At 39.9% G+C, this 24,506-nt stretch overlaps 4 protein-coding genes across 9 annotated transcripts; 3 read left to right on the top strand and 1 right to left on the bottom strand.

The window, feature by feature from the left end:
- The first annotated feature begins 108 nt into the window (after nucleotides 1–108).
- Nucleotides 109–5,613, top strand: LOC117211312 (FERM, ARHGEF and pleckstrin domain-containing protein 1-like). Its single transcript, XM_033455040.1, has 11 exons — nucleotides 109–337; nucleotides 1,516–1,715; nucleotides 1,798–1,887; nucleotides 2,044–2,419; nucleotides 2,510–2,619; nucleotides 2,698–2,838; nucleotides 2,915–3,069; nucleotides 3,406–3,527; nucleotides 3,614–3,768; nucleotides 3,843–4,102; nucleotides 4,181–5,613. Exons 1-11 carry the CDS (start codon nucleotides 334–336, stop codon nucleotides 4,254–4,256), a joined length of 1,689 nt encoding a protein of 562 aa, XP_033310931.1. The 5' UTR covers nucleotides 109–333; the 3' UTR covers nucleotides 4,257–5,613.
- A 1,724-nt stretch (nucleotides 5,614–7,337) lies between these two features.
- Nucleotides 7,338–9,968, top strand: LOC117211320 (glycine-rich cell wall structural protein 1.8-like). Its single transcript, XM_033455051.1, has 4 exons — nucleotides 7,338–7,401; nucleotides 7,630–8,403; nucleotides 8,494–9,400; nucleotides 9,560–9,968. The coding sequence occupies exons 1-4, from the start codon at nucleotides 7,338–7,340 to the stop codon at nucleotides 9,702–9,704; spliced, it is 1,890 nt and encodes a 629-aa protein (XP_033310942.1). The 3' UTR covers nucleotides 9,705–9,968.
- A 1,009-nt stretch (nucleotides 9,969–10,977) lies between these two features.
- On the bottom strand, nucleotides 10,978–16,687 carry LOC117211311 (hornerin-like). Of its 4 annotated transcripts, none has more exons than XM_033455038.1 (8): nucleotides 16,368–16,683; nucleotides 16,172–16,213; nucleotides 15,306–16,094; nucleotides 12,745–15,045; nucleotides 12,385–12,675; nucleotides 12,103–12,285; nucleotides 11,242–11,373; nucleotides 10,978–11,160 (listed from the first exon to the last, which is right to left on the bottom strand). In XM_033455038.1, exons 1-8 carry the CDS (start codon nucleotides 16,438–16,440, stop codon nucleotides 11,123–11,125), a joined length of 3,849 nt encoding a protein of 1,282 aa, XP_033310929.1. In that variant the 5' UTR covers nucleotides 16,441–16,683; the 3' UTR covers nucleotides 10,978–11,122. The 4 variants fall into 4 exon arrangements, with proteins under 4 accessions (XP_033310929.1, XP_033310930.1, XP_033310927.1 ...); XM_033455039.1 differs by having other exon boundaries at nucleotides 12,103–12,675; nucleotides 12,745–14,067; nucleotides 14,356–15,045; nucleotides 16,368–16,681; XM_033455036.1 differs by having other exon boundaries at nucleotides 12,103–12,675; nucleotides 12,751–15,045; nucleotides 16,368–16,687.
- Nucleotides 16,688–17,673: 986 nt separating this feature from the next.
- On the top strand, nucleotides 17,674–24,498 carry LOC117211332 (serrate RNA effector molecule homolog). Of its 3 annotated transcripts, none has more exons than XM_033455082.1 (16): nucleotides 17,674–17,782; nucleotides 18,166–18,304; nucleotides 18,408–18,686; nucleotides 18,918–19,112; nucleotides 20,220–20,286; nucleotides 20,363–20,610; nucleotides 20,684–20,856; nucleotides 20,937–21,068; nucleotides 21,132–21,376; nucleotides 21,454–21,594; nucleotides 21,680–21,907; nucleotides 22,006–22,176; nucleotides 22,277–22,539; nucleotides 22,634–22,909; nucleotides 23,022–23,144; nucleotides 23,950–24,498. In XM_033455082.1, the coding sequence occupies exons 2-16, from the start codon at nucleotides 18,183–18,185 to the stop codon at nucleotides 24,026–24,028; spliced, it is 2,742 nt and encodes a 913-aa protein (XP_033310973.1). In that variant the 5' UTR covers nucleotides 17,674–17,782; nucleotides 18,166–18,182; the 3' UTR covers nucleotides 24,029–24,498. The 3 variants fall into 3 exon arrangements, with proteins under 3 accessions (XP_033310973.1, XP_033310970.1, XP_033310971.1); XM_033455079.1 differs by having other exon boundaries at nucleotides 21,680–21,928; XM_033455080.1 differs by lacking the exon at nucleotides 23,950–24,498 and adding an exon at nucleotides 23,328–23,770 and having other exon boundaries at nucleotides 21,680–21,928.
- The last annotated feature ends 8 nt before the right edge of the window (nucleotides 24,499–24,506 follow it).

Raw genomic sequence — 24,506 nt, 5'->3', positions numbered from 1 at the left:
TAGACGATTTCGTTTTAATTTCTTCAACCTGTTTTTTCAACGTTGTCTTCCGTGGATTAGGTTTTTCTTTCGATTTCCAATTCTTCCTCCACCTTTGTTCTTTACTCTCTTCCTCCCTCTCCGCCTTCATCTATCTTTCTATCTCTCTTTCTCTCTCTTTTCTCTCTTTTCTCTCTCTGTAATTCTCCTCACCATTTTTTCTTTTCTTGATTCAATTGAACATTATTATTAGAGGTATCATCCTAGTCCCTGCGCGTCGTCCTTTTTCCGTTCTTCATTACCGTATCTTTTTATCGCACTCCCGGATTCGTTGGTCGACCGGATGACAATACCATGTGTGAGTAATCCCTAACAGTGCCTATCTTTACTGTCAGTGGTATGTTTACTATTTTTTGCGGTTTGTTGTTTCGATGATTTGTTCATTTGCTCGGTAGTGGCACCATTTTCTTTCTTCTGTTAACGAGTCTGGATGTAGCCTCGCATCTTCGATTCGCTCAAATCTTAGAACGTGGATGCACGTTAAATTCAGACTTTGAGTTTGGACGGTCTCTGTAATTAGCTGAAGACGCAAGGTGGAATGGCTTCGTTGTTTGACGAATTTGAGTTCGACGGTTTTATTTGCCTCGGTACACGCTATCGAAGACGTAGCACTGCACTACGTAGGATTTTGCATGTTCAAAGCTGTTTATCTTTCCGTTTACTCACGTAATCCATTGATCACGTCTATTTTAATCTTAATTATGTAAGTATACGGGAAAGTATTATTTTCTTGACTTATATATATACATACATATTACAGATTTTTAACTGGATGCATTTCAAAAATTAGACTCTTCTTAGCACCGTTTTGTAATGTGACACGTGTAACGTAGATCAACAACGTAGATTCTTTTCAAAAGTTCTTTCTTCCTTGAAACGCATCTCCTGTAACAATTCCTTGCACGATGTACGTAGGTACGTGTCTATATAATACTTGGTCATTTTAAAAGTTCTTGCGGTTCTTGAACCCTTTACTTAGAGAAAGGATTCGATTTTCTATTTTAATATTATGCACTTGAATAACGGCAACGTGACATCTAATGGCCTTGATGTTATGGATCTCGGATGGTCGTCAAAAGACCTTAATAACTATATTCCCGAGATATTGAATTTCGGTGGAACTACGTTGTTTTAAAGCGAACGGTTTCAAGCCGCGACAACTTTCAGGACGAATGACCTATTAGAAAGAATGATTACTCTTCCGAAATCCTTGCTCGACATTTTTCTCTTTCTCTTCGTTTCTCTATCTCTTCTTTTTTGTATATTCTTCGTTGCAAATCCTACCGTTATCGGGATAAGAATCGACGCGGCTAAAGTCAAAAGAGGCTGATACAGTGCACCGTAGCATGCGAGTCGAGTTCGTACTTTTTCCTCGAGCGTTTATTTCTTATTGTTTGTAAACCGCAATTTTCTTATTCTTTGTGGTTTAAATCGTACGATCCAAGAATTCCTTGTCTTACTTGTCTTCGTTTACAGATACCGAGACAGATAAGCAGGAGAAGGCCAAGAAACAGGAGAACAATAATTCTGTTTTCGCCAATGAAAAATCCCCTGAGAAACGTACGAACGGTATGACGGAAACCAGCAACCCGAGCATGGTAAATACACCGGATCTAAGCCCAGTGAAAAATATACGAAACGGAGAGATGGAGGATGCCGAAGTTCGAAAGACTAAAGTGAGCTCACGTTTACAAATGTTTCGTTTGCACTTTCGTCCCATTGGATGAGTTAATGCGTGATTTTCTTCTTGATAAATAGAGATGGCCGACCGACAAGGCATATTATATCGCGAAGGAACTTCTTATGACCGAGCGAACTTACAAGAAGGATCTCGACGTTATAAACGTGGTACGTACACATCGAGAATATCCACGTTCCAAAATCGTTCGAATTGAAATGTACGTGGAGAAATTTTTTTATTCTTTTCAAGTTGTAACATATATCCAGCGCGAGGATAACGAAAAAATCGTTGTGATAATCGCATGTCCCATTTTTACTCGACAGTGGTTCAGAGAGGAGGTATCTCGAGAGGCTGAACTGGAGGGTGAAGCGGTTGTTTCGCTGATCGAGCTTTTAGCGGACGTTCACGGGCCCTGCCTCCAAGAAATGGAAGCGAGATTAGAACGATGGGAAAGTAACGCTCGGCACAACATCGGCGATTTTCTTTATAACACCTTGTTGAACGTACTGCCGCTTTACGATCAATACCTCGAGAATCTAATACCCGTCCTCGAGAAGATGGAATATTATACGAGGACATCACGTCGTTTTGACCAACTGTGCCGAGATTTCGAGGCGCAGAAACATTGTTATCTACCGTTAACCTCATTCCTTTTAAAACCATTGCAACGATTGTTGCATTACAACAGTATTATCGATAGTATGTCAATCATTCTTTGTTAAACTAATCAATACGTATGTATTACCTATACTGATGTACGTGCGTGTTACACTGATCCGATTCTTTTAGGGTTACTAGATCATTATCCAAAAGATCATACGGATTTCGAAGATTGCCTAGCGGCAAGAGATCGACTAGGCGAAACGTTGCTGGAAGGTCTTAGCATAATTAATCAAGCGGTAAATATCTGTGATCAGTTGTTGGTATTTAAAGTTGTATACTTCGATATTCGTTAATTTTGTACGTTATAAATATAGGAGAATCTAGTTCAGCTTTGCGAAATGCAAAGAGATATCAATGGCTTCGACAATTTGGTTCAAGAAGGTCGTAGATTTATTAGACAAGGCTGCCTGCAGAAGTACAGCCGCAAAGGTTTTCAGCAAAGAATGTTTTTCCTGGTAAGTTTCTCCAACCATCGTTTTCACGTAAAAATGGCTTCTTTCGCATAAACTTTCTTACTCGATCGTCTTTCAGTTTTCGGACATATTATTATATACATTCCGTACTCAACAACCAACTCAGTGTTTTCGCGTTCACGGCCAACTTCCGTTAAAGGGGATGAAGATTCGAGAAAGCGACAATAAAACTGGATCGGACTTTGCGTTTGTAATCGACCCTCAAGGAAATCAGTGAGTATCGTGAATGGAGTATTGTCCCGTTTAAGTAAATTATTGAACTTAACAAGGTGTTAAAAGGACGAGGTCTCCATAGTTATTAAGAGGTCAATTGACTGTAAAGACTTCACTTAAGCGTACCATGCTCCCAATGTAAATGTGCCAGACGTATCAGTGGACATTTTCGTGGGCATTTTATTCATTGGACACATTTTCTCCTATTCGCCGTTATTTCGCGCATTCTCTTTCCTTTTTATCTTTCTCTTGTATTTTCCTTATTTCTTTTTTCACCGTCATATATTTAAACGAAGAAATATTCGCCTCATACATTCAAGTCAACGGTTTATGTAGGTCTTTAACAGTTGCCGCTAGTAACGAAGAAGAAAAAGAGAGATGGTTAGAAGACTTGAATATGGCTATAGCGCAAGCTGACGCAGATCCAAAGATGCCATATTTGAATTTGAAGGCTTGTAGTAAGTACCCTTAGCAGCAGAATCCTCGTTTATTCAACGGATATGAAGCAGAATTATTATTTATGTGATATACAATCAAATTTTAGGTTCAGCCGATGAAATGGGCGACGGTGTTGGGTTAGAAGGAGACCGAGGAAGTTGTGGAGGTGCTAAAGCTTCTCAACGAAGCAACACGACTGTACATGTTTGTTGGCATCGAAACACGAGTATCAGTTACAGCGACCAATTGCGAGCGTTTCAAGTAAATGAATAAAAATTTCTATTAAGCAAGTAAAGATGTATAATAGTTCTAAGGCATATACGTATTTATTTCAGAACCAACTTAGTGGATTTCTGTTACGGAAATTCAAGAATAGTAATGGTTGGCAAAAACTTTGGGTTGTCTTTACCAACTTTTGTTTATTCTTTTACAAATCGCACCGAGATGACTTTCCACTGGCTAGCTTGCCATTGTTAGGATACACTGTAACTACTCCGTCAGAGAAAGATGGTATCAATAAAGATTTTGTTTTTAAGCTGCAATTTAAAAGTCACGTATATTTCTTCCGCGCTGAGAGCGACTACACATTTGGACGGTAAGAAAGATTTGTGATAAAGCGCGATTAGAAATTTATCCTTCGAAATTTGTCTGACGGGACATGAATGTTTTTCAGGTGGGTAGAAGTGATTCGAAGCGCGACGCAGCAAAGCCATGTGTCAAGTAGTTTTAATGGAAAAGAAGGATATTAACATACGTATTCTATAGAATGCTGAAATGATGTTAACAAAACATTTGAAGAGAATAGCGCTATATGCACCACTATTTCAAAGCGTTTTTCATCTTACGATATAGTATTAAAATCGAGAAATCTCAACATCTTCAGGACAGATCTATGTTAGCAGTAACGTTGCGGCCTTATTCTAGGACTGAAATCAAATTTATACGATTGAAGTTGTAATCGACAATCAAATCAAAATCAAGAGTATCAAAAGAAAATGTAAGAAGATGATAAAAATATCGTAAAAAAGTCAAAGCATTCTGCTAATCTCCAAATTCGATTATTCCAAGAATCATCGATGTTAAGATATGTCGCGTTCTTATCGGTTTCCTTGTACTTTAACTGATGCGTAGTTAAAGATACGCTTGAAAAGGGTGATAATCTGAATGTAAATATAATTATTTCGATCCAAGTGGATCGCATTTGTTTGGAATTTATATGAATCTGATATACAAATCTAAATGTATTTGGATTACTGATAAGAATTTGTTGTCCATCATTCAAACGACGAAACTTCGATATAGATAGTGAAAAATGTATAGATATTAGCGTAAACCTTGGACCAATTTTATAATAGAATTTCTTTAGTCATCCATATAAAAAGACAATAATTTTGTTAGCGTACTGATAATTTTTTTTGTTATTAAATTAATATTAACAAGAGATATATAGAGGTTATTTCTCGCTATTATTAAGGATTTTATGATGTCATAATTGTTTTTGCTAGGTATTACTTTTTCGAAGTAATGCACGATTCAATTATACAAAGACTGGCTATGTGAATTTGACGAAAAATTTAGTACACGCATCATACGTCTCACATTTGTAACGATCGCATGTAATTAAAAGAAAGGACCTATGCAATAATAATATGAACACACATATCCACGCGAATGACTCATCTATGCGAAAAACAAAAGTCCATAATTTAATGGTTATCTGTTTTTTTTTTAGTTATTACGGTTGTTTTGTTATAATATAGAATTTAATTTATATATATATATACACACACACACACATACACATATTATATATACATAGAAATCAAAGAGAAAAAATTAGTTTTATACTCGCAGGACCGTACTCACAAGCGCGCATGGGATATATATATCCGAAAGGATACCTCGTAAGAGATACATGGTTATCTTTAGCAAATTTTCGAAATGTTCGTACAGAGAAGCATCATTCAAATTGCCAAACTTGTACGTTTATTTCAAAACAATTGTATCGTTTTCGCTTCGATACATTTGATAACGTAGATTCGAAATAAGTTGTTATGTAATATGATGTATCAATATTCCACAATAAACGTACATTGCTACTTTTAAGACTCTTTTAATCAATTACGGTAATGGATGTAGTTAAACTTACAATTTGGTCGTTAAGACATTTAATAAAGTATCTATGCACATACATACAAGTAAGGGAAGAAATACGTATTTATCTTTCGACATTCATCGCGAATATGAAATGTACCCAATATATTCTTGATCTTTCTCAGATTAGATTACTTTTGTTCAAGTTAACAGGTAAATGTATCGAGCCTGAGTATAATCGTGTAGTCTTCCTTGTATTCATTGTGTACCGCGACATTTATAGAAGCTCGAAAGAAAAAAGTTTTCGATCACGAGATGCTGGAAATACCCATAATAAAATTCTAACAATTGTATGCGATATCCTTAATCGTTTCTTCGGTATCACGTTGATCTGAGTACCATTGATTAACGATGGACAACCGTGTTCATATTATATATCATAATGGGAGCCAGTCAAACGAGTCTTTAACGTGAGAATTGCGAATGCAAACTATCCTTGTAGAAGAAGAAAACGATAAAATCGAAACGAAGAGAGCGGTGTTTCCGCGAAATGAACTATCTGAACGTATTTTTAAAAATATAAAAGAGATCGTATAACTGTAGTCATCGCTTTATACGTATGTATAATCGATAGAATATTATTATGGTTAGGTCAATGTCTAACTAATAGCAAACATAGCTCCAAACATAAATCCGAGGTTATCAACGTTTCTGTTCACGCGTACAACCTTCTATCGAAGCTCTGATCGTTGTTCGATGACGTTTGTTTGCTGATTTATCAATACCAGTAACGATTTTTTATTCGATGAAGCTTATACCAGTGATGCAACGAAACTAGCCACACCGATGTTCAAAAATGCTTTATGTTTTACTACATTATCGACATTGCTTGCACAACAAAGCGATCATTGAATGAAAAAACACACGCAAAATTTCCAATGACGTAACCCCCAGCAGCTAACTGGTTTTACCAAACATTATCTTTTTATATTTTTTTGTTCCCATCGAAGGATATTCCGTTTCTAGGACAAGCAACGGAACCAGTGCTGCGGACATTGTTCCTATTGCAAAATAGTAACCCAAAGTACAGGATAAAATAATAAATCCAACAATACATTCAATGCCTTTGCGAACGTCAATTAAAAGCCATATGGATAAATTTATTATAATAGAAAAGCGTTTAAATGAAGGGTACGCAAGAAAATAACTACGAGGATCTCGCTAAGAGTTACATAGCTTCAAGGATTTTGACATCGATATGACAAACACAGATATGTAAAGTGATACTTGAAAATACATTCTTTTGCTTTATTCCTTCAACAAAGCATGATAATAACAATGCTATCTTAAGATGTACAACAAATTTCAACATTTGTTAAGAATGCATCAATAACAATAAACTAATCGCGAAGCATGTGGCCGACAAAGAAAGAAAAGAATAACAGCATGTTTTGAAACTGACGAGGATCTCGGATCTAAACAGCGATCATTCAGAGATAGGAGAGGCTCGAAGAAAGCAAGATAGAACGATTAGACGCGTTATACGTTCATCATCGGTTACCTTAGCCTTGGTTGGCAGCTGTATTTTTTGCTCCTGTTGTACCGTTTCACGCTTGGAACAGCGTTCGAAGAAGCGGCAGTTGTTACAGGAAGAACCGCGGGTAATCAGAGTGGGAGGAATGATATAAAGATGAGCGTCTTGCGAACGATCGGAATAGAAGAATCGATCCTACAACATGTGGAGGTATCGAACGATCGGGCTTTTTGCCTTGCTGGCACTTCTCTGCATTGACGCACAAGGTACATTTTCTACTAATTCTATTCTTCTCTGAGATTAAATTTTACGTGGTGTGATTTTCACTCGTGCTAAGTGATTATGTTTTTTTATATTCGTTTGTTCGTTACATCATAAATTAAATTACAAATTTAAAAGGTTAAAAGGAATTGCGAATACTTATGTCCCTCTCGGATTTAATGTCAACTTTGCCAAGCAGTGTCTAATTTTAAAATTATAAAATATTTTTTTAGCTGCAGAGACCAGAGCGAAACGTAACCCTCACGGATTTCACGATGCAGCCGCTGAAAGCAGTTTCCTGAAATCTCTTGCTGGTGTGGGTGGATTAGGTGGTGGATTAGGTGGTGGATTTGGCGGAGGATTTGGCGGAGGTTTCGGCGGAGGTGGCGGTGGAGGCGGAGGTGGAGGTGGTGGCGGATTTGGTAGTGGTGGAGGATTCGGTTCTGGTGGTGGTTTTGGTGGCTCCAAGGGAGGACCTGGCTGCCATACCGGAGGTTGCGCTGGCCACGGCAGTAGTGGTGGTGCCGGAAGTGGTGCAGGAGGTGGTGCCGGAGGTGGTGCCGGAGGTGGTGCCGGAGGTGGTGCCGGAGGTGGCCTAGGAACTGGCTTAGGAGGTGGCCTAGGAAGTGGTCTAGGAGGTGGCCTAGGAAGTGGTCTAGGAGGTGGCCTAGGAAGCGGTCTAGGAGGTGGCCTAGGAGGTGGAGCTGGCGGGCACGGTGCAGGCGGGCACGGTGCAGGCGGGCACGGAGGAGCTGGTGGTCGCCCTGGCGGTGGAGCCGGAGGATATGGTGGCTCCGCAGCTGGAGGTGGCGCTGGAGGATACGGTGGCTCCGGAGCTGGAGGTGGTGCTGGAGGATATGGAGGATCTGGCGCTGGGGGTGGTGCTGGCGGTGGGGCTGGAAGTGGTGCTGGAGGTGGCGCTGGAGGATACGGAGGATCTGGCGCTGGGGGTGGCGCCGGAGGATACGGCGGCTCTGGAGCTGGAAGTAGCGCCGGGAGTCATGCTGGTATGTTGATTTTACACACAAGTTATAAGTATTGCCTTTCATATAAACAGTACTTTCTTCAAATTGTCATTTTCTCGTTTAAATTGTCAGGGTCGACTGGAGTAGTAAAAACTGGTGGATATGGTGGCGCAGGCGGCGGAGCTGGAAGTGGTGGTTACGGTAGTTCAGGTGCCGGAGGTGGTGCTGGCGGACGTGGTGGTGGAGCTGGAGGATATGGTGGTGCAGGCGCCGGTGGTGGAGCTGGAGGATATGGTGGTGCAGGCGCCGGTGGTGGAGCTGGAGGTTATGGTGGCCTAGGCGGTGGTACTGGTGCTGGCGGACACGGTGGCGCCGGTAGTGGAGCTGGAGGTTACGGTGGTTCAGGTGCCGGAGGTGGTGCAGGCGCCGGTGGTGGAGCTGGAGGTTATGGTGGCCTAGGCGGTGGTGCTGGTGCTGGTGGACACGGTGGAGCAGGTGCTGGAGCTGGAGGTTACGGTGGTTCAGGTGCCGGAGGTGGCGCAGGCGCCGGTGGTGGAGCTGGAGGTTATGGTGGCCTAGGCGGTGGTGCTGGTGCTGGCGGACACGGTGGAGCAGGTGCCGGAGGTGGAGCAGGCGGATTTGGTGGAGCTGGTGCTGGAGGTGGAGCTAGTGGACACGGCGGCGCAGGTGCCGGTGGTGGAGCTGGAGGATATGGTGGCGCAGGCGCCGGTGGTGGAGCTGGCGGATACGGTGGATCAGGCGCTGGAGGTGGAGCTGGTGGATATGGTGGAGCAGGTGGTCTAGGCGGAAGCGGTGGTTATGGTGGTTATAGAGGGGCAGGCGCCACTTCCAGTGCCACCGCCAATGCCAACGCCAACGCCAACGCGAATGCTTATGCAGCTGCGAGTGCTAATGCACATGCTCTTGCTAATTCAAATGCGCATGCATCCGCCACTGCGAACGCAAACGCTGGTGCCGGTCTCGGAGGAGGATACGGCGGTTACGATGGTTACGGTGGTCCCGGTGGACATGGAGTCGAGTAAGTTAATTGATATTAATATATGAATTAAAATAATTTCTTAAAAGAAGTAAGATAAAACGACGAACTATTCCTTTTTACTTATTTTTGACACCGCTGAATATAGAAATTATTCAACGATTGACAAAATAATTAATTCAATGATTGTTGTCGAATTAGTCTTTTTTCCCGTATGGGCGATATCAACGAAGGAGTGAATAAGAGCGGAGCCGTGGACAAAGCCAAAGGTGTCTACAGCAGTAGTGCAGCCAACATCGATTCTACTGGAAAGGGATCATACAAAGTATCGGCTGGAAAAGTCTAAATGGTCTTACCAGAGGAGGTTGAAGTCGACATTTACGATAGAAGACGAGCCAGAATTTGATCTGTGATCAAAGGCTTGCGCGGGGCTCGATTCGCGTATCGCTATTTTTACTGTTTATACCTAGTCTGTCTTTATTGTATTCAATGAATAAAATGCGTGGGCGAGTCTGGCGTAGCGCTAAACCTTTAAAATACCTCCTCTTTAAAATAGCAGATTCACATGACGTAAACTGTGCAGTTCGAATAAACGATTCATTCTTACTTATTTCCGTCTATAAAGTATTATTGGATACGTCCTTTACACCGACCATTGCATATGCTTCTGTAGATAAAGCCAAGTAGAAATTTTTTTAATTGAAGTTTATTTAATTTTCATCTTTCATCGGCTAACTACGAATTAATTTCCGATTGACTTTTCTGAAAACGATGTTCTGAATCGTAGAACTTTTGTAGTCATATAGATAATTCATATGACTTTTAACGTGAATCCCAAGGTAACAGCAGTTTATTACGCGTTATTATCACTAATAATGCATCGTATGTTTATATGACTCGTTCGATAAAATTATCTTTTCACAGCTATTGGATACAACGAGGATATGTTTAACTACAGATTCAAGATCCTCCCACTGATATGAATAATTCATAAGTTAAGACGCGTAATGTATATACATACTTACAAACGTCTATCTTTGGGATATGTCAGTGACATAAGTGGTATTTCCGTATACACGATGTTACATTTAAATTCATTTGTAAAACCACGTTTGTCACTCTTCGCGTCAAAGATACTGCTATCCAATCAATTTGTATGAGAACCAACGATTTATTATTCCTACTTTGTGTCAGATACTTTGCTTCTTTACTACATGCGACTAGAATGTTTAGAATGAAGGAGAAATGTTGTCTTTTGTATGTTTGCCTTTTATAACAATCTTGAATTCGAACATTGGTGATCGATGACACATTTCGGTGTATTTAAGAACAACTAACACCGTCCTCGAGCAATCTTGCTATTTGACCATAATTTGAAGGATAATTTTAAAAAGTAGTTCATCAAAAATAATTCTTTTTATTGATACATTACCATATGTATTAAATCTGTTTAACAACATATTTCATTCGTTAGTTACGTCATTATTCATTAAACACCGATCGATAAGAATCGCCGTATAATAAGAATACAATCGCTTCGAAGAATTGACCATTAATTACCGGCGAATTATCAAGCCGCGTGTAGAGAATTTTAAAAAGAACGGTAATTTTGCTCGTACATCGATTTGTTTGTATTATAAAAGATGAGTAGGTAAAACGAGTTACGAATAGAAATACAAACGAAGCAGAGTGAAACAGTCGTTTACGTAATTTGCGGATGATTGAAATTTATCTTCTCCTGGAAATATCGTTCGTTTCCATCGCTTAGCCTTTCACGAAAGTGGGTTGTGCGCCTGCCCAGCCTGAAACAGCGTTTTATTTTTTAAAGACCGATTCTTTGGCTATTTATGCAAACACATGCGAACTGGATTTACAAAACTTACTGCTAGCACTGCTACTCGCATAAGCGGAAGCACCGCTGGAGGACAAGGCACCGCTTCCAGCATGACTTCCTGCCGACGCTCCGCTGGAAGCCCAACTTCCACTGTTTGCTTGTCCGAAACCTGTGTTTGGTGCTAAAAACCAATATATTGTTTCCATTTTATCATACCTTAACTGAAAGTTTTATGAATTTAAAATGAGTTTTAAACAACGGAGGCGTAAATATTAACAAATTAAAGTTCACAACAAAGGCGATAATCATCAATATCATATACATAGAATAACATAAACATTATATACATATATAACATATACATAGAATAATTTCTATGTATAGCTTACATGCTATACACATACAACCCTGTAACGTAGTAGGATTACACAACATCGCAGACATTGGAAGAACGGAAATTATTTGATGTATCCGATAATTATTATTAATTAACAGTTCATGCCTATGATTTATGTTTTATCAGGAGCGAGATCTCATTGATCAACCTGATACGTTGGATGAAGAAAATGAAAATCCAAATAGAAGTGTTTCGATAGTAGACCTTGAAACGTTTTCCTATCTCTGGGAGTTTATATTCACTGGTTATATTCACAGTTATATTACCTATATTAATCTTCATCGAAGATCTCTGTCTAATCTTTCATGATCCGAAGCCTACTTTCTGCTTCATGTCGAGAAATTTGAATTTGCATAACGATGTTGTAATCGACACGATATAACGGAATCTCGAAATATTGGTATGATTAGCGCCTTTCTAGTAAATATATTTTTCTAGAAGGTATATATTTCGCCAATCTAGTAAACGTTAATAAAATAACAAGGCAAAATTATTGAAAGCAAATAGACATACCAACTCCAGAACCAGAATTGGCGTGTGAAGAAGCTTGTGCACTGCTAAAAGCTCCAGAAAGTGCACCACCGAAAAGATTTCCAAATCCTCCCGGACCAATTCCAACACCTCCTCCGCTTCCCGAGCCACGGTTTGTTGTGGATGGATTTCTCACGGCTGAAGAGCTTCCGTCGTTCGTTGAACCTGAATTCCAAATCGAGCCAGGGTAATGATCGGAATGTCCTTGTTGTTTTTTATCGCCAAAGGAAGGACTTCCATTCGTTTGACTCAGTCCGCTATTACCCATGTTACTGTCTGGAGCAAACGATCCTCCAGGAATTGAATTAGGCGTGGCATCAATTCCGATGTCTCCCCTTCCGTGTCCTAATCCATTAAGGAAAGGATTATCTTTGCCAATAGGCTTAGGTGCTTGTTCTCCGATCGAAACAACGTTCTTGCCACCGCTGCCTGGACTCGCTGCTACTCCTGCACCTACATGACTCCAAGCTCCCGCTCCCGCGACTGCACCAGTTCCTTGCAGGAAGGGATTTCCATAACCGATTGGCTTACTAGTAGCTGTTAGCTGAGGACCACCTAAGATAGATGTTTTTTAGTATCAAGCATAAATGAAAAGAGATACATATAATTTTTCCTATTAATTACCAGCACCAGAACTAGGAATCTTCCCAGTTAAGAAAGGATTCGACGGATACGACCCTACTCCTTCTCCAGGAATTTTATTCGCTGTTTCAGTCTTGTAAACGTATAAAGGATTGCTTGGTCCAGAGGTACACCCGTCGCTGGTTCCAGATGTACAACCTTGCGGACCAGTTCCAGGCGTGATTTGTTGAGGACTTTGCGAAAAATCATTTGGGTTTGCTTCAAAACCTCCTAATGGTTTAGAAGCCTTATTAACACCTACTGAAAGATCGTTTGGATTACAAGGCTTGTAATCTGGAGATCCATTCAGACTTGTTCCACTGCTGCATCCGCTCCCAGTTCCACAGCCTTGAGATCCATTTGTGCAACCCTTATCTGTTTCTCCCGATGGATAAGAATTAAGTTCATGCGGAGGCTTTGTTGTGCTGGGGCCACCATAAGAAGCAGGTTGGTAAGAAGGCTTTGCCGTTCCGGTACCCCCATAAGGAGCAGGTTGGTAAGAAGGCTTTGCCGTTCCGGTACCCCCATAAGGAGCAGGTTGGTAAGAAGGCTTTGCCGTTCCGGTACCCCCATAAGGAGGAGGTTGGTAAGAAGGCTTTGCCGTTCCGGTACCCCCATAAGGAGCAGGTTGGTAAGAAGGCTTTGCCGTTCCAGTATTATCATGAGGAGCAGGACGGTAGGAAGGCTCTGTCGTTCCAGGACCACCGTAAGGTGCAGGCTGATAAGAAGGCTTTGGCGTTCCGGTACCCCCATAAGTAGCAGGTTGATAAGAAGGTGGTGTTTTTCCGGTATCACTATAAGGTGCACCCGTAGGTGTATGAGGTTTAATCCCTGCAGGGCTTCCTGGTACAGGATTTACGTTCACATAAAAGATCTTGCTATCTCCGTTTTTGGGAGTACCGTGTTTAGGTGCTGTACCCGAAGAACCTCCTTTAACACCAGTGTAATTAGGTTTCTGAGTTCCGTAAGGAACGTTTCCGTTTGGAGAACCTGAAGACCCTGGCGTCTGTGCATTTCCAGATGGAGACCCATAAGAAGGACTGCTCGCAGGATGGCTAGAATCGAAACCGTTTCCAGCGGTCGGCGCACCAGTTCCCGCGTACGCTATGCTTGAAGCTACAGCGTTTGCATTAGAATTTTGAGGGCTTGTCGGATATACTGAATTTCCTAAGCTTCCCGGTCTGGCTGTATTTCCAGAGTTCCATGGAGATCCTCCGTATGGCCCCGTATCGGAACCGTGACCAGTGTTACTTTTCGGCAATCCACTACCAGGATATTGCCCTTGTCCCGCAGGAGAACCGTGCGCAGGACTGGAAGGACTGCTTTTCGGCAATCCACTACCAGGATATTGCCCCTGTCCCGCGGGAGAACCGTGCGGAGAACCCGACGGACTGCTTTGAGGCGATCCACTTCCCGGATATTGGCCTTGTCCTACGGGAGAACCGTGTGGAGAACCCGAAGGACTGCTTTGAGGCGATCCACTTCCCGGATATTGGCCTTGTCCTACGGGAGAACCGTGTGGAGAACCGGAAGAACCACTTTTCGGCAATCCATTACCAGGATATTGCCCCTGTCCCGCGGGAGAACCGTGCGGAGAATCCGAAGGACTGCTTTGAGGCCATCCGCTTGCAGGATATTGCCCTTGTCCCGCGGGAGAACCGTGCGGAGAACCCGAAGGACTGCTTTGAGGCGATCCACTACCAGGATATTGGCCTTGTCCAGCGGGAGAACCATGCGGAGAACCGAAAGGACTGCCTTGAGGCCATCCGCTTACAGGATATTGCCCTTGTCCCGCGGGAGAACCGTGCGGAGAACCCGATGGACTGCTTTGAGGCGATCCACTTCCCGGATATTGGCCTTGTCCTACGGGAGAACCGTGTGGAGAACCGGAAGGACCACTTTTCGGCAATCCACTACCAGGATATTGCCCCTGTCCCGCGGGAGAACCGTGCGGAGAACCCGAAGGACTGCTTTGAGACGATCCACTTCCCGGATATTGGCCTTGTCCTACAGGAGAACCGGAAAGACTGCTTTGAGGCGACCCACTTACAGGATACTGGCCTTGTCTCGGATTTGGTCCATAAGATGATGCAAAGGGACTGTCATGTGGTCTCGTTCGATCAACAGATTTATCGGCACAACTGGCATCATAAGGACTGCTGGAACATCCGGCTGGAGATCCTTGAGGATTATATACTGCTGTTGGACCCGTGGAATGAACAGGACTTTCCTTCTGAACATTTGCGGGGTTGCTGCCAAAGAATGGCACTGGAGATTGTTTTACAGGACCAACACCGCTTGAACCTAAATTAGAGATCGACTAATGTAACCTTTATGCATTTTGTTAAAAATGTTCGATTGTAGATTTGAATACTTTCAAAAAATTTGAATAATGTATTTGCAAATTTTATCTATTTATATCATATTATATTTATATTATTTATTCTCGAAAATTATTCAGAATTTCACGGTCAAGGAGATGAATTTATGTATAAGGTAAAGCTGGTGTTTGCTTGACTCGTTGAATCGGCATCGTTAAATAAGATGTAAAAATTCTAGCTAACCTTGAGCACAGCCGGTGCCGTGTTGATAATTGCCGGAGCATCCAGAACCTGTTTTTGGACCACTATTCCAACTTCCATCGCTGGCAGGACTCGATACATCCGCATTCGGTACACTTCCAGAGTTCCAACTGTTAGAAGGATGCGGAGCTGTTCCGGGTGAACCACCGAACCCTTGGTTCCAGGCGGGTTTCGGCGTAGTTCCAGAGCCTGTGTTCCATCCTGATCCAGGTTGCTGACCGGTTACAGGGAACGCTTTGTTCCATGGTGAACCTGAGCTCGAGCTCCCAGTTTCAGGGCGTCCTCCTTTAATTGGCGTTGTTCCAAATGGAGCGCCACTTCCACCGCTCGCAGCATTTGACGTGGCGCTGACTCCCGTGTGTGGTCCTTGACCGTTGGGATTAAGCACTCCTAATTTCTGTACGCCCGGAGGCGATCCTCCTTTATTTTTCTGTCCGTGATAATGACCGTGTTCTCTATACTGTCCATCGTCCCCGTCATCGCAATCGTCTTCGTCTTTTTCTTCTGGTTCAGTTTCATCCTCATCTTTTTCCCAGTAATCGTCGTCTTCCCACTTGCACTTAGGACAGCCACCATGCTGATTTCCTTTGACTCCACCGTTTGGCTGATTATTGCCATTGTAGCCAGTGTTGTCGTAACTGCGAATTCCTTTGTGCCCGTCATGGCTCCCATCAACCGCAGGTAGGCTTCCGATTCCAGTAAATGCGTTACTCAACGAGAATGCGCTTGCACCTGCATTCGCGTATGCGTTTGCGGACGCCGAAGCGCTGCCTATTCTCGGAATGAATGAAAACAGTTAATAAAAATCTTATCGATTTATCCTCTACATTTTAAAATACAATACATACTGTACGCTAGACTACTGCTTCCGCCACTTCCTTCGTGCGCTCCTAAAAGTAACAGATTAGAGTTTAATATCGTTGTGTGGGTGGTTTATCGTATATATCTTCTTTTCGTGGCCAAAGTATTATATAATAGTGATGGATCGTTATAGAAAAAAAGCAATGTGGAAACGAGAGAAAAAAGATGAAGAATGTAGTTTACCTGAACCAACAATGACCGTGGCGATTAGAAGGGCGAACATCGAGAACCGGATTGTTTGATTTATCCCGATCATCCTAAGATTATTTGGCACGGTCGAATCCTTGATTGTTCGACACGAGCTTCAAGTCATTGAGAGGCGAGTCTCGATCGAATACTTCTATATATAAGGATATCCCCGGCAGTGAAAGTCAAGTATCATCCCCGACCGTGAAGATACGCATCCGAATGTCGGTGGCAATGAGTAATACTTGTTTGACTCTTTCTACCAGACGGTGTTCGCAGCACTAACAATAGGTACGTCGATCGACTAGTTTCAGCCAGCCGGCTTCATCGCGACTACGTCATCCGGCTTTAGGAGTTTCCACGAGATACACGATTCCCCACACGTTTCTTTTGAAAAGGAAGGAGTATCATGCAAATTGGAGCGTAACCCATCCTTGCTTTTTTGAATTTATGACACTGCTTGGCATTACTTGTTGCAACATTTGATATTCCTCTCCAGTGATTTTATTTTCGTCTCCTACGTCGCCGTTCAACCATTTAACAACTCTTGTTCGCTTATTTTGTTGTGGATAAGTTAGTTACGATGGGAAAAGAAAAAATCCAAACATACAGAGAGTTGCATCGCAGTCCTGGCGACTTCGACGCTCACTCGGGAAATATGTTCTATTTCTAAGTTCGCATTATTTCCATTTATATTAGAGGCGTGCCGAATTTTCTATGTCTATAGTTCGCATTATTTCCATTTATATTAGAGGCGTACCGAATTTTTTATGTCTATAGAAAATTATGCTGCTTTCCGTAAGACAATAATACATATGACTCTATGCACTTTCTGCGAATCGTGTAAAAGAGAATCAATGATCGTTATGTATGTATAATTGCTACCGCATGATTGCAGAATTATTTATAGAACACGCGCTTTGTTTCATCAAATGTCGATATCCTGGATAGGAGATTATATCGGAATACGGGAAAACCACTGACATTCAGCTCTTTAATATTTTTCAATTCGGATAATCGTATGATTTGTATGATTCGGGATGATTCAGAATCGTGATGCCTGATTTAGATGCCCTATCCATATAAATTGTAATATTTAAATACTATTTAATGCTATTTAAAAAATTGTACTGAACGATCTGTATAATGTATCAAATATTTTTTACGTGATTCTAGTCATGCAAATATCTGTTACTATACGATTCGTATTAAAGCTTATTTGAATTTCGCGGCTCTCAAGCGAAAGAATAATCGATATGCGAGTGCAGTATCGATTACAATGGCGCTTATGACGCCATACCTGAGTCACAATACATATACAGTATGGTTAGTACTTTGGTGACGCAGGGCAACGGGTGACAAAAATCCCTTGTGCTGGAGTTTTAATATCATTCTGCAATAACTTTAAGTGGGTGAGTTTTTTTGTTTCCATTTAGTTTCCTTAATTCGGATATATTATATATATGTTCTCTTGATAATACTATATCTTATTAAATTGCCAAACTGCAAATGCTTTGGACACTCTACAAGCAAGACTCGCGCGTTGTTCGAACATTTTGTTCGAAAAATTGTAAATAATTGATAGTAGCAACACACACGTTCACAAAAGTTTATACATCTTTCAAGTATAGTATCGATAAAACGATGATTGAGAAGTTTGTGCATCACGTGCTGGAAAATACGTATGTTCTAATTGCCTACTCCCTAACCCCTTCTAGATTCCAGAAAATACTGGAAGTACTACTTTATTAAGGATTAGAATTCTATAAACGCTATTTGCATCTTGTTTGTTTAGCATTAAATCCTTGCATTATGGGTGACTCTGATGATGAATACGATAGGAAAAGAAGAGACAAATTTAGAGGGGAGAGAACAGAATCTTATTCTAGAGAAGGTCGACGAGATGACAGAAGAAGAGATGATTGGGTGGATAGGTAACTATTGATAAGCTTTAAAATAAATATTAACAAATAAAACCATATTGAAAATAAGTTATTCTGTTTTTGCATAAACAGGCTCTGATAGTTTTAACGATAGTCATTATTCCAGAGAATGGTCCAGTCGACCTAGACAACGTCCAGATTACAGAGAATACCGTGGAGGTGGAGGTGGTGGACGCGATAGATATAGTCCTGGCAGATCACAGGAGATGGCACCACCTATGAAAAGAATGAGAACAGATTGGGACGATCGTCCAAGATATGGACATGATTATTACGGAGGTGGAGGAGGGGGTGCAACTTCCTGGGGACCAGACCATTATCCACCTCCTCACCATGGCAATCATCACTATGGAAACCACAGTAACAGTAACAGGTTTGTGTTTCTTATGTTATTTTTAATGCAGATTTTCTTTTTTCTCTCCCTTTTCTTTTCTTTATGAATTTGTTCTTGGTTTATAAACAGCATTGTCATGAAAAAAAGAGGTTGTATTATAAGTATGCAAAAAAGGAGTCGATTCACTCCAAGACTGTTGGCCCGATTAAGGTAGCGTTTAAATGTTTAAAATTTCTTGACTAATTGTAAGTGGTTTCATGTTTTGTGCAGTCGAGAGGTAGCTGGTAACTTCAGCAATTCCAATGTTGAAACTCAACCACCGATGATGTCTTTCAAAGCGTTTCTTGGAACTCAAGAAGACTCGATTACAGACGAGGAAGCTATTAAACGATATAACGAATATAAATTGGAATTCAGGAGACAACAATTGAATGAATTCTTCGTTGCACACAAGGACGAGGAATGGTATATTTCATTTTTTAATTCGCTAATAATGGTCTCGAAATTATTCCTTATATGTATATTGTGAAGCTCAGTCGTACTTAAATGTGGATATAAAAATAATTAATTTCTACAGTGGCTTAATTGTTATTACTGTTAAAACAATAATCTTGCAATCAATGTTTCCACAAGACGTCAAGATCCACGTTGTTGCATGAAAGTTATGCCCACTGTAGAAAGTAATCTTTTAATCCTAATGAAATTATTAGACTATCTGTTCGGGTATGTATGCCTAGAGTGCATACGTACGTTGAACAGAAGAGCGTTAGGGTGTAGTAGCTTTATAATTTTTGCTAAATTGCAGACACAATTTTATCGGTAATTGCAAGCAATATGACCAGCTCTGTCTATCCCTACAGTGTACAGCCAGCAACGCCTTATGTCTTGGGCACAGGTCACCTCGCTCGTTTATTTTTACGTACGATATTTTATGAATTTCGCGTTTCGCGCATCGCAGAAGAATTGAGGTGTCTATTAGGTAGTTAAACAAAGATGCGAGCTGGGCGCGCAAAGCCCAAACATGCTCGCGATAGGCCGCGTTCTAAACCCGTTTAATTATTTCTGACATTCAAAAGATATGCTATTGTTACAATAGACCTCTGAGTCGACAAGAAAACTGAATGCGAGTAAAAATATCAGACTCTACAGGTGAGGCTTCATTCTGTAACTGACAATGTTGACAGTAAAACTGATAATTTATAAATAATCGTCTCGAGGAAAAGGATATAATAATATTTAGTCACAAGGAATGATTCGCTCTAGATATGGATGGGAAACGTAACAATTACTGCTATATCTTATTCATCACCTATTGCGACAAATTTATTACGATTACGTAAATATGTTTATGATCGATTAAAAGCACGCTCTGTGCTTATACGAACATGAATATTTTCAGTATAAAATTATATTGAGGACTTAGTAGAACTAACTACTATCTTAATTCTAATGCACTTTCTTTTGAATATACATAAATGATAAATCCACAAATTGTACGTCTGTTTGCTTTAATTTACAAGAAATTTATTTCAAAATTGATTGAAACACCATATTTTTCTACCAATTTACCAGGTTCAAAATAAAGTATCATCCAGAAGAATCAGTGAAGAGAAAGGAAGAACAGGTGGCAGCTCTTAAGGTATAAATTATCGATTTAAAAATATTTTCCCTAAGGAATCGATTGAACCTACTATTCTTACCATCTTTCCTGGCAGAAACGTGTCGAAGTCTTCCTGGAAATGCTAGAAATGAAAGAAATAGATAAAGTTTCTGTGGATGCCGATCAAGCTGATGCTTTGCTGCATCTGCTAGATGCTGTAGTTATTAAATTAGAAGGTGGTACAGAAGAAGATTTACAAGTTTTAGACATAAAGCCAACAAATATGATTATAACTAAAGATACGATCAAAGATAAAGAAGACGTGAAGAACAAAATTGGAGCTGAGAAAAAAGGCGATAATAGGTTTGGATTGGTATTTGTTAAAAGAAGGATAGGGGAAGGTTTAAAGGATTAATCGTTATTGTACACTTTACAGTGATACGAATAAAGTTGATGAAGCTTCGAAAACTGAAAAAAATTTAAAAAATGGCCAAAGTGTGGACTCTGAGGTTAAAAGCGCAGAAAATGATGAAATTTCGATAGAGGAAGTTGAAAAGTCAGAGGAAAATATAGAAGAAACAAAAAAGGATGATAGTGCGGATAGCACAAGTATTTGATTTTGTTTATTAAATAAAAAATAATACTTACAATTTTTCTATTATCTCCACTTCCTTTTTACTTTTGTGTAGGCAAACAAGAGGAAATTAATATCAAAAAGAGAAAACGAACTGATAGTAACAGCAGTAGTAGCAGCAGTAGCAGCAGTAGTAGTTCCTCTGGTAGCGATAGTAACAAACCCGATACACCGAAAGCAGATCCTCGTAAGTTTCAATGTTATACTTATTTAAAAATTGTACATTACTCTTTAATTTAATTTGTTCCAGATATAACTGAAAAAATGGATGTCAGTAATGAAAACACTGATGCACAGGATAATAAAGAAGGTGATAGAGATGCTAAAACAGACAGTGAACCTTTGCCAGAAGCTAAAAAGTCTGCTATGGAACCAGAAGCGGTAATCGACCTAGCCAGTGAAGATAAAGAAAAAGAACCTAGAGCTTTGCACAAAACCAGCAGTATCTTCCTCCGTAATTTAGCACCTACGATAACAAAGGCAGAAGTTGAAGCGGTTAGTTATAAATATATGTCGTATATATTGTAGGTTACATTTTTTTAGATAAATTTATGAATAATCTGTATAAATAGATGTGCAAACGCTTTCCTGGATTTTTGCGAGTTGCCATAGCAGATCCTCAACCAGAAAGAAGATGGTTTAGAAGAGGTTGGGTGTCTTTTGAAAGACAAGTAAACATAAAAGAGATATGTTGGAGCTTAAACAATATTCGGGTATGTTGATAAATAATTTAAATACACGTGTGCGAATAAAGGAAAAAAATTAAAATATTGAAACAACATGGAATAATTTCTACAGTTACGGGACTGCGAACTTGGAGCTATAGTAAACCGAGACCTTTCGCGTCGCATACGCACAGTAAATGGTTTAACATCCCATAAACAAATAGTTAGGCATGATATCAAATTGAGTGCTAAAATTGTGCATAATTTGGACAGCAGGGTTGGTTTGTGGAATGAAGAAAAAAGAGATGATAATACAGTTAAACAGGATGATGACAACAAAGAAAATAAAAGTATTCAAAATGTACATGAAGTTGAGCAAGCTGTAAGGCCAATTAATTTACACATTCAATTAGTGCTTATAATGACGTTATTGAAAAATCATGACGTATGTTCCTACAGGCATTTGGATTGTCATCTAAAAATCCAGTATTGAAGAACATAACCGACTATCTGATAGAAGAGGCATCAGCCGAAGAAGAGGAATTATTAGGAATGTCTGGTGACAAAGAAGAGGGTCAATTGGGAGGTGATGGGGACGGTCCAATTGAAAGAGATCCGACATTGATCAAGGTATTAAGTATCAGCTGTATAAAAAGATTCGTTTATTATGATATGGAGATGTACTCTTCTCTCTTCTTTTCTTCTTTTTTTCTTTTTTTTTTTTTTTTAGGTCTTGGATAGATTGATCCTTTATTTGCGAGTAGTTCATTCGGTTGATTATTATAATCACTGTGAATATCCGAACGAAGACGAAATGCCAAATAGGTGTGGAATCATGCACGTTAGAGGATCTCCTCCTACCGCTAAAGTTACTAGCACCGAATTATCAGAATACTGTCGCAATTTTGAAAGCAAGATGGCAGCATTCTTGCAACCAATTGCAACGCTGTCTCAAGAGGAGTTCGATAAGCTGGGTGCTAAAAATGCTGAAGCGTATCCTTTCCTCTTTTGTTTCTTTTAAAATATGTTGAAAAAATTTGTTAGATAACTCTTTTGTCTCTATTATTTCTTTAATATTTGATATTAGTGAAGTCGAAAAGTTCGTTCAAGCCAATACACAAGAACTATCAAAAGATAAATGGCTGTGTCCACTTAGTGGGAAAAAGTTCAAAGGACCAGATTTTATTCGGAAACATATTTTTAATAAACATGCAGAAAAGGTAGCAGAAGTAAAAGCGGAAGCAGAATATTTTAATAACTACTTAAGAGATCCAAAAAGACCACAACTTCCCGAACACCCGGGAAATAAAGCACCTCCGAGAGAGAGCTTACGCGAAGGATTTACTCCATATGGATGTAGCACGTAAGTGTTAAATATGCTTAAATCATTTTGCTAGAACAGTACTTCTCTTTCACATTCAAATTCATCATAACACATGATTCTTATACTAATTTCCGCTAATTTAATCGTGAAGATTTGGAAGTTATGGAGCTGGTTACGGTAGCAGCAGGGGAGGATATGGATCAAGTTACGGAGCAGGATTCGGTGGAGGGTTCGGAATGCCGCGTTCCAATCGTGGTGGTTTTAATCGAGGACGGTAAGATGTTTTTGTTTTAATTTCTCGCAATTCGCTAGCTTTGTATAAACAACCTGTAGTACGATGGAACGCAGTAAAACTTCTAGGTACTTGAGTAAATGACTTGTTTGAAAAATCGATCAAGTTGTCGTTTTCGTAAATTCTTTTTCGCCATATTGAACGTGGTGATACGCTGTTTTACAGGGCTGCGCCGGATTCAACTTCGAGGCCTCTTATTAGTTATAATGATTTGGACCAGCTAGACATGGATATGTTTTAAGTTTTATCAAGCACCATTCGAATTTTTTTATACGGAAGTAAAAGCAATGAGAAAAATTCTGAACGATATCAGACTTTCGTGCTAGCAGATCTATATCTGGATTATGTAACACAGAGTACATATTTAGTATCGAGCGAACCGTCCAATTAAAGCAATGTGTTACAAAATCAGCACACTTCTTGCTTTCTCGATACGCGATAACTTAAACCATTCGTGTACATAAACAAAGAAAATATAATTATGCCGTATACCTTAGTACAAAAAATTCTTTTACTTTATGTTCCTTTACAAAAAAAGAAACAGAATCGGCAGATGCTGTACTTTTATAAGCCGACGAGTTGCAAATAAAAGTATTTGTTTGTATTTACGTGTGCTTTTATTTTATATCCCATTTCCGTTCGAATCCTATGTCCAGTTGGTCGTACGTCGTCGTGTGCTGTCTCGTTAATTATTTTAGGATCTACATTTACGCGTAGCTTTAGTGCATCGCAAGGAACGAATACTTTGTTGAGAGTAGAATCTATTAATTTTTATTAAACGTTACAGTGGCGGCGGAGGAGACTTCCGACCAGTGATTCATTATCGTGATCTCGATGCACCAAGAGAACCAGATGAATTTCTCTAAATTGATTCGATAGACGAAAGGTCAAAGGAACAAAGGAATCATGTGTTTGAAATCGATGAATTTGATGAAAGCAATATTGGGATGTGCGTACTATATATCTATATATGTATATAACAATCTATAAGATCATATATGTCATATATATATTTCTTATATATATAATTTATATATATAAGAAATATATCTCTATGCATAAGACTTTATATAAACGTTACAGTCACATACAAAAATATACCTATATATATATAATTTTAATGTGTGTATAAACACAACTCATGAATAGAGAAATGCATTCAAATGCAAAGATCTCCTACCTACTAGTATATCTTATTTAAGGAAATATACTTTATCCATAATACTTGGAAACAATGTTCTGTCGGAGTAACATACAAGATAGATCAGCTACAGCAAAAATCAATATTTGTAATCTGTCCTATGATACAATAATAAAGTATATCGTTTACTAATTACACTCTGG

The sequence above is a fragment of the Bombus bifarius genome, unplaced genomic scaffold (genome assembly GCF_011952205.1).
Source record: "Bombus bifarius isolate JDL3187 unplaced genomic scaffold, Bbif_JDL3187 scf7180000008232, whole genome shotgun sequence".
Lineage (NCBI taxonomy): Eukaryota > Metazoa > Arthropoda > Insecta > Hymenoptera > Apidae > Bombus > Bombus bifarius.
The sequence above is the reverse complement of the archived record's forward strand: the minus strand, read 5'-3'. Positions and strand labels throughout refer to the sequence as shown.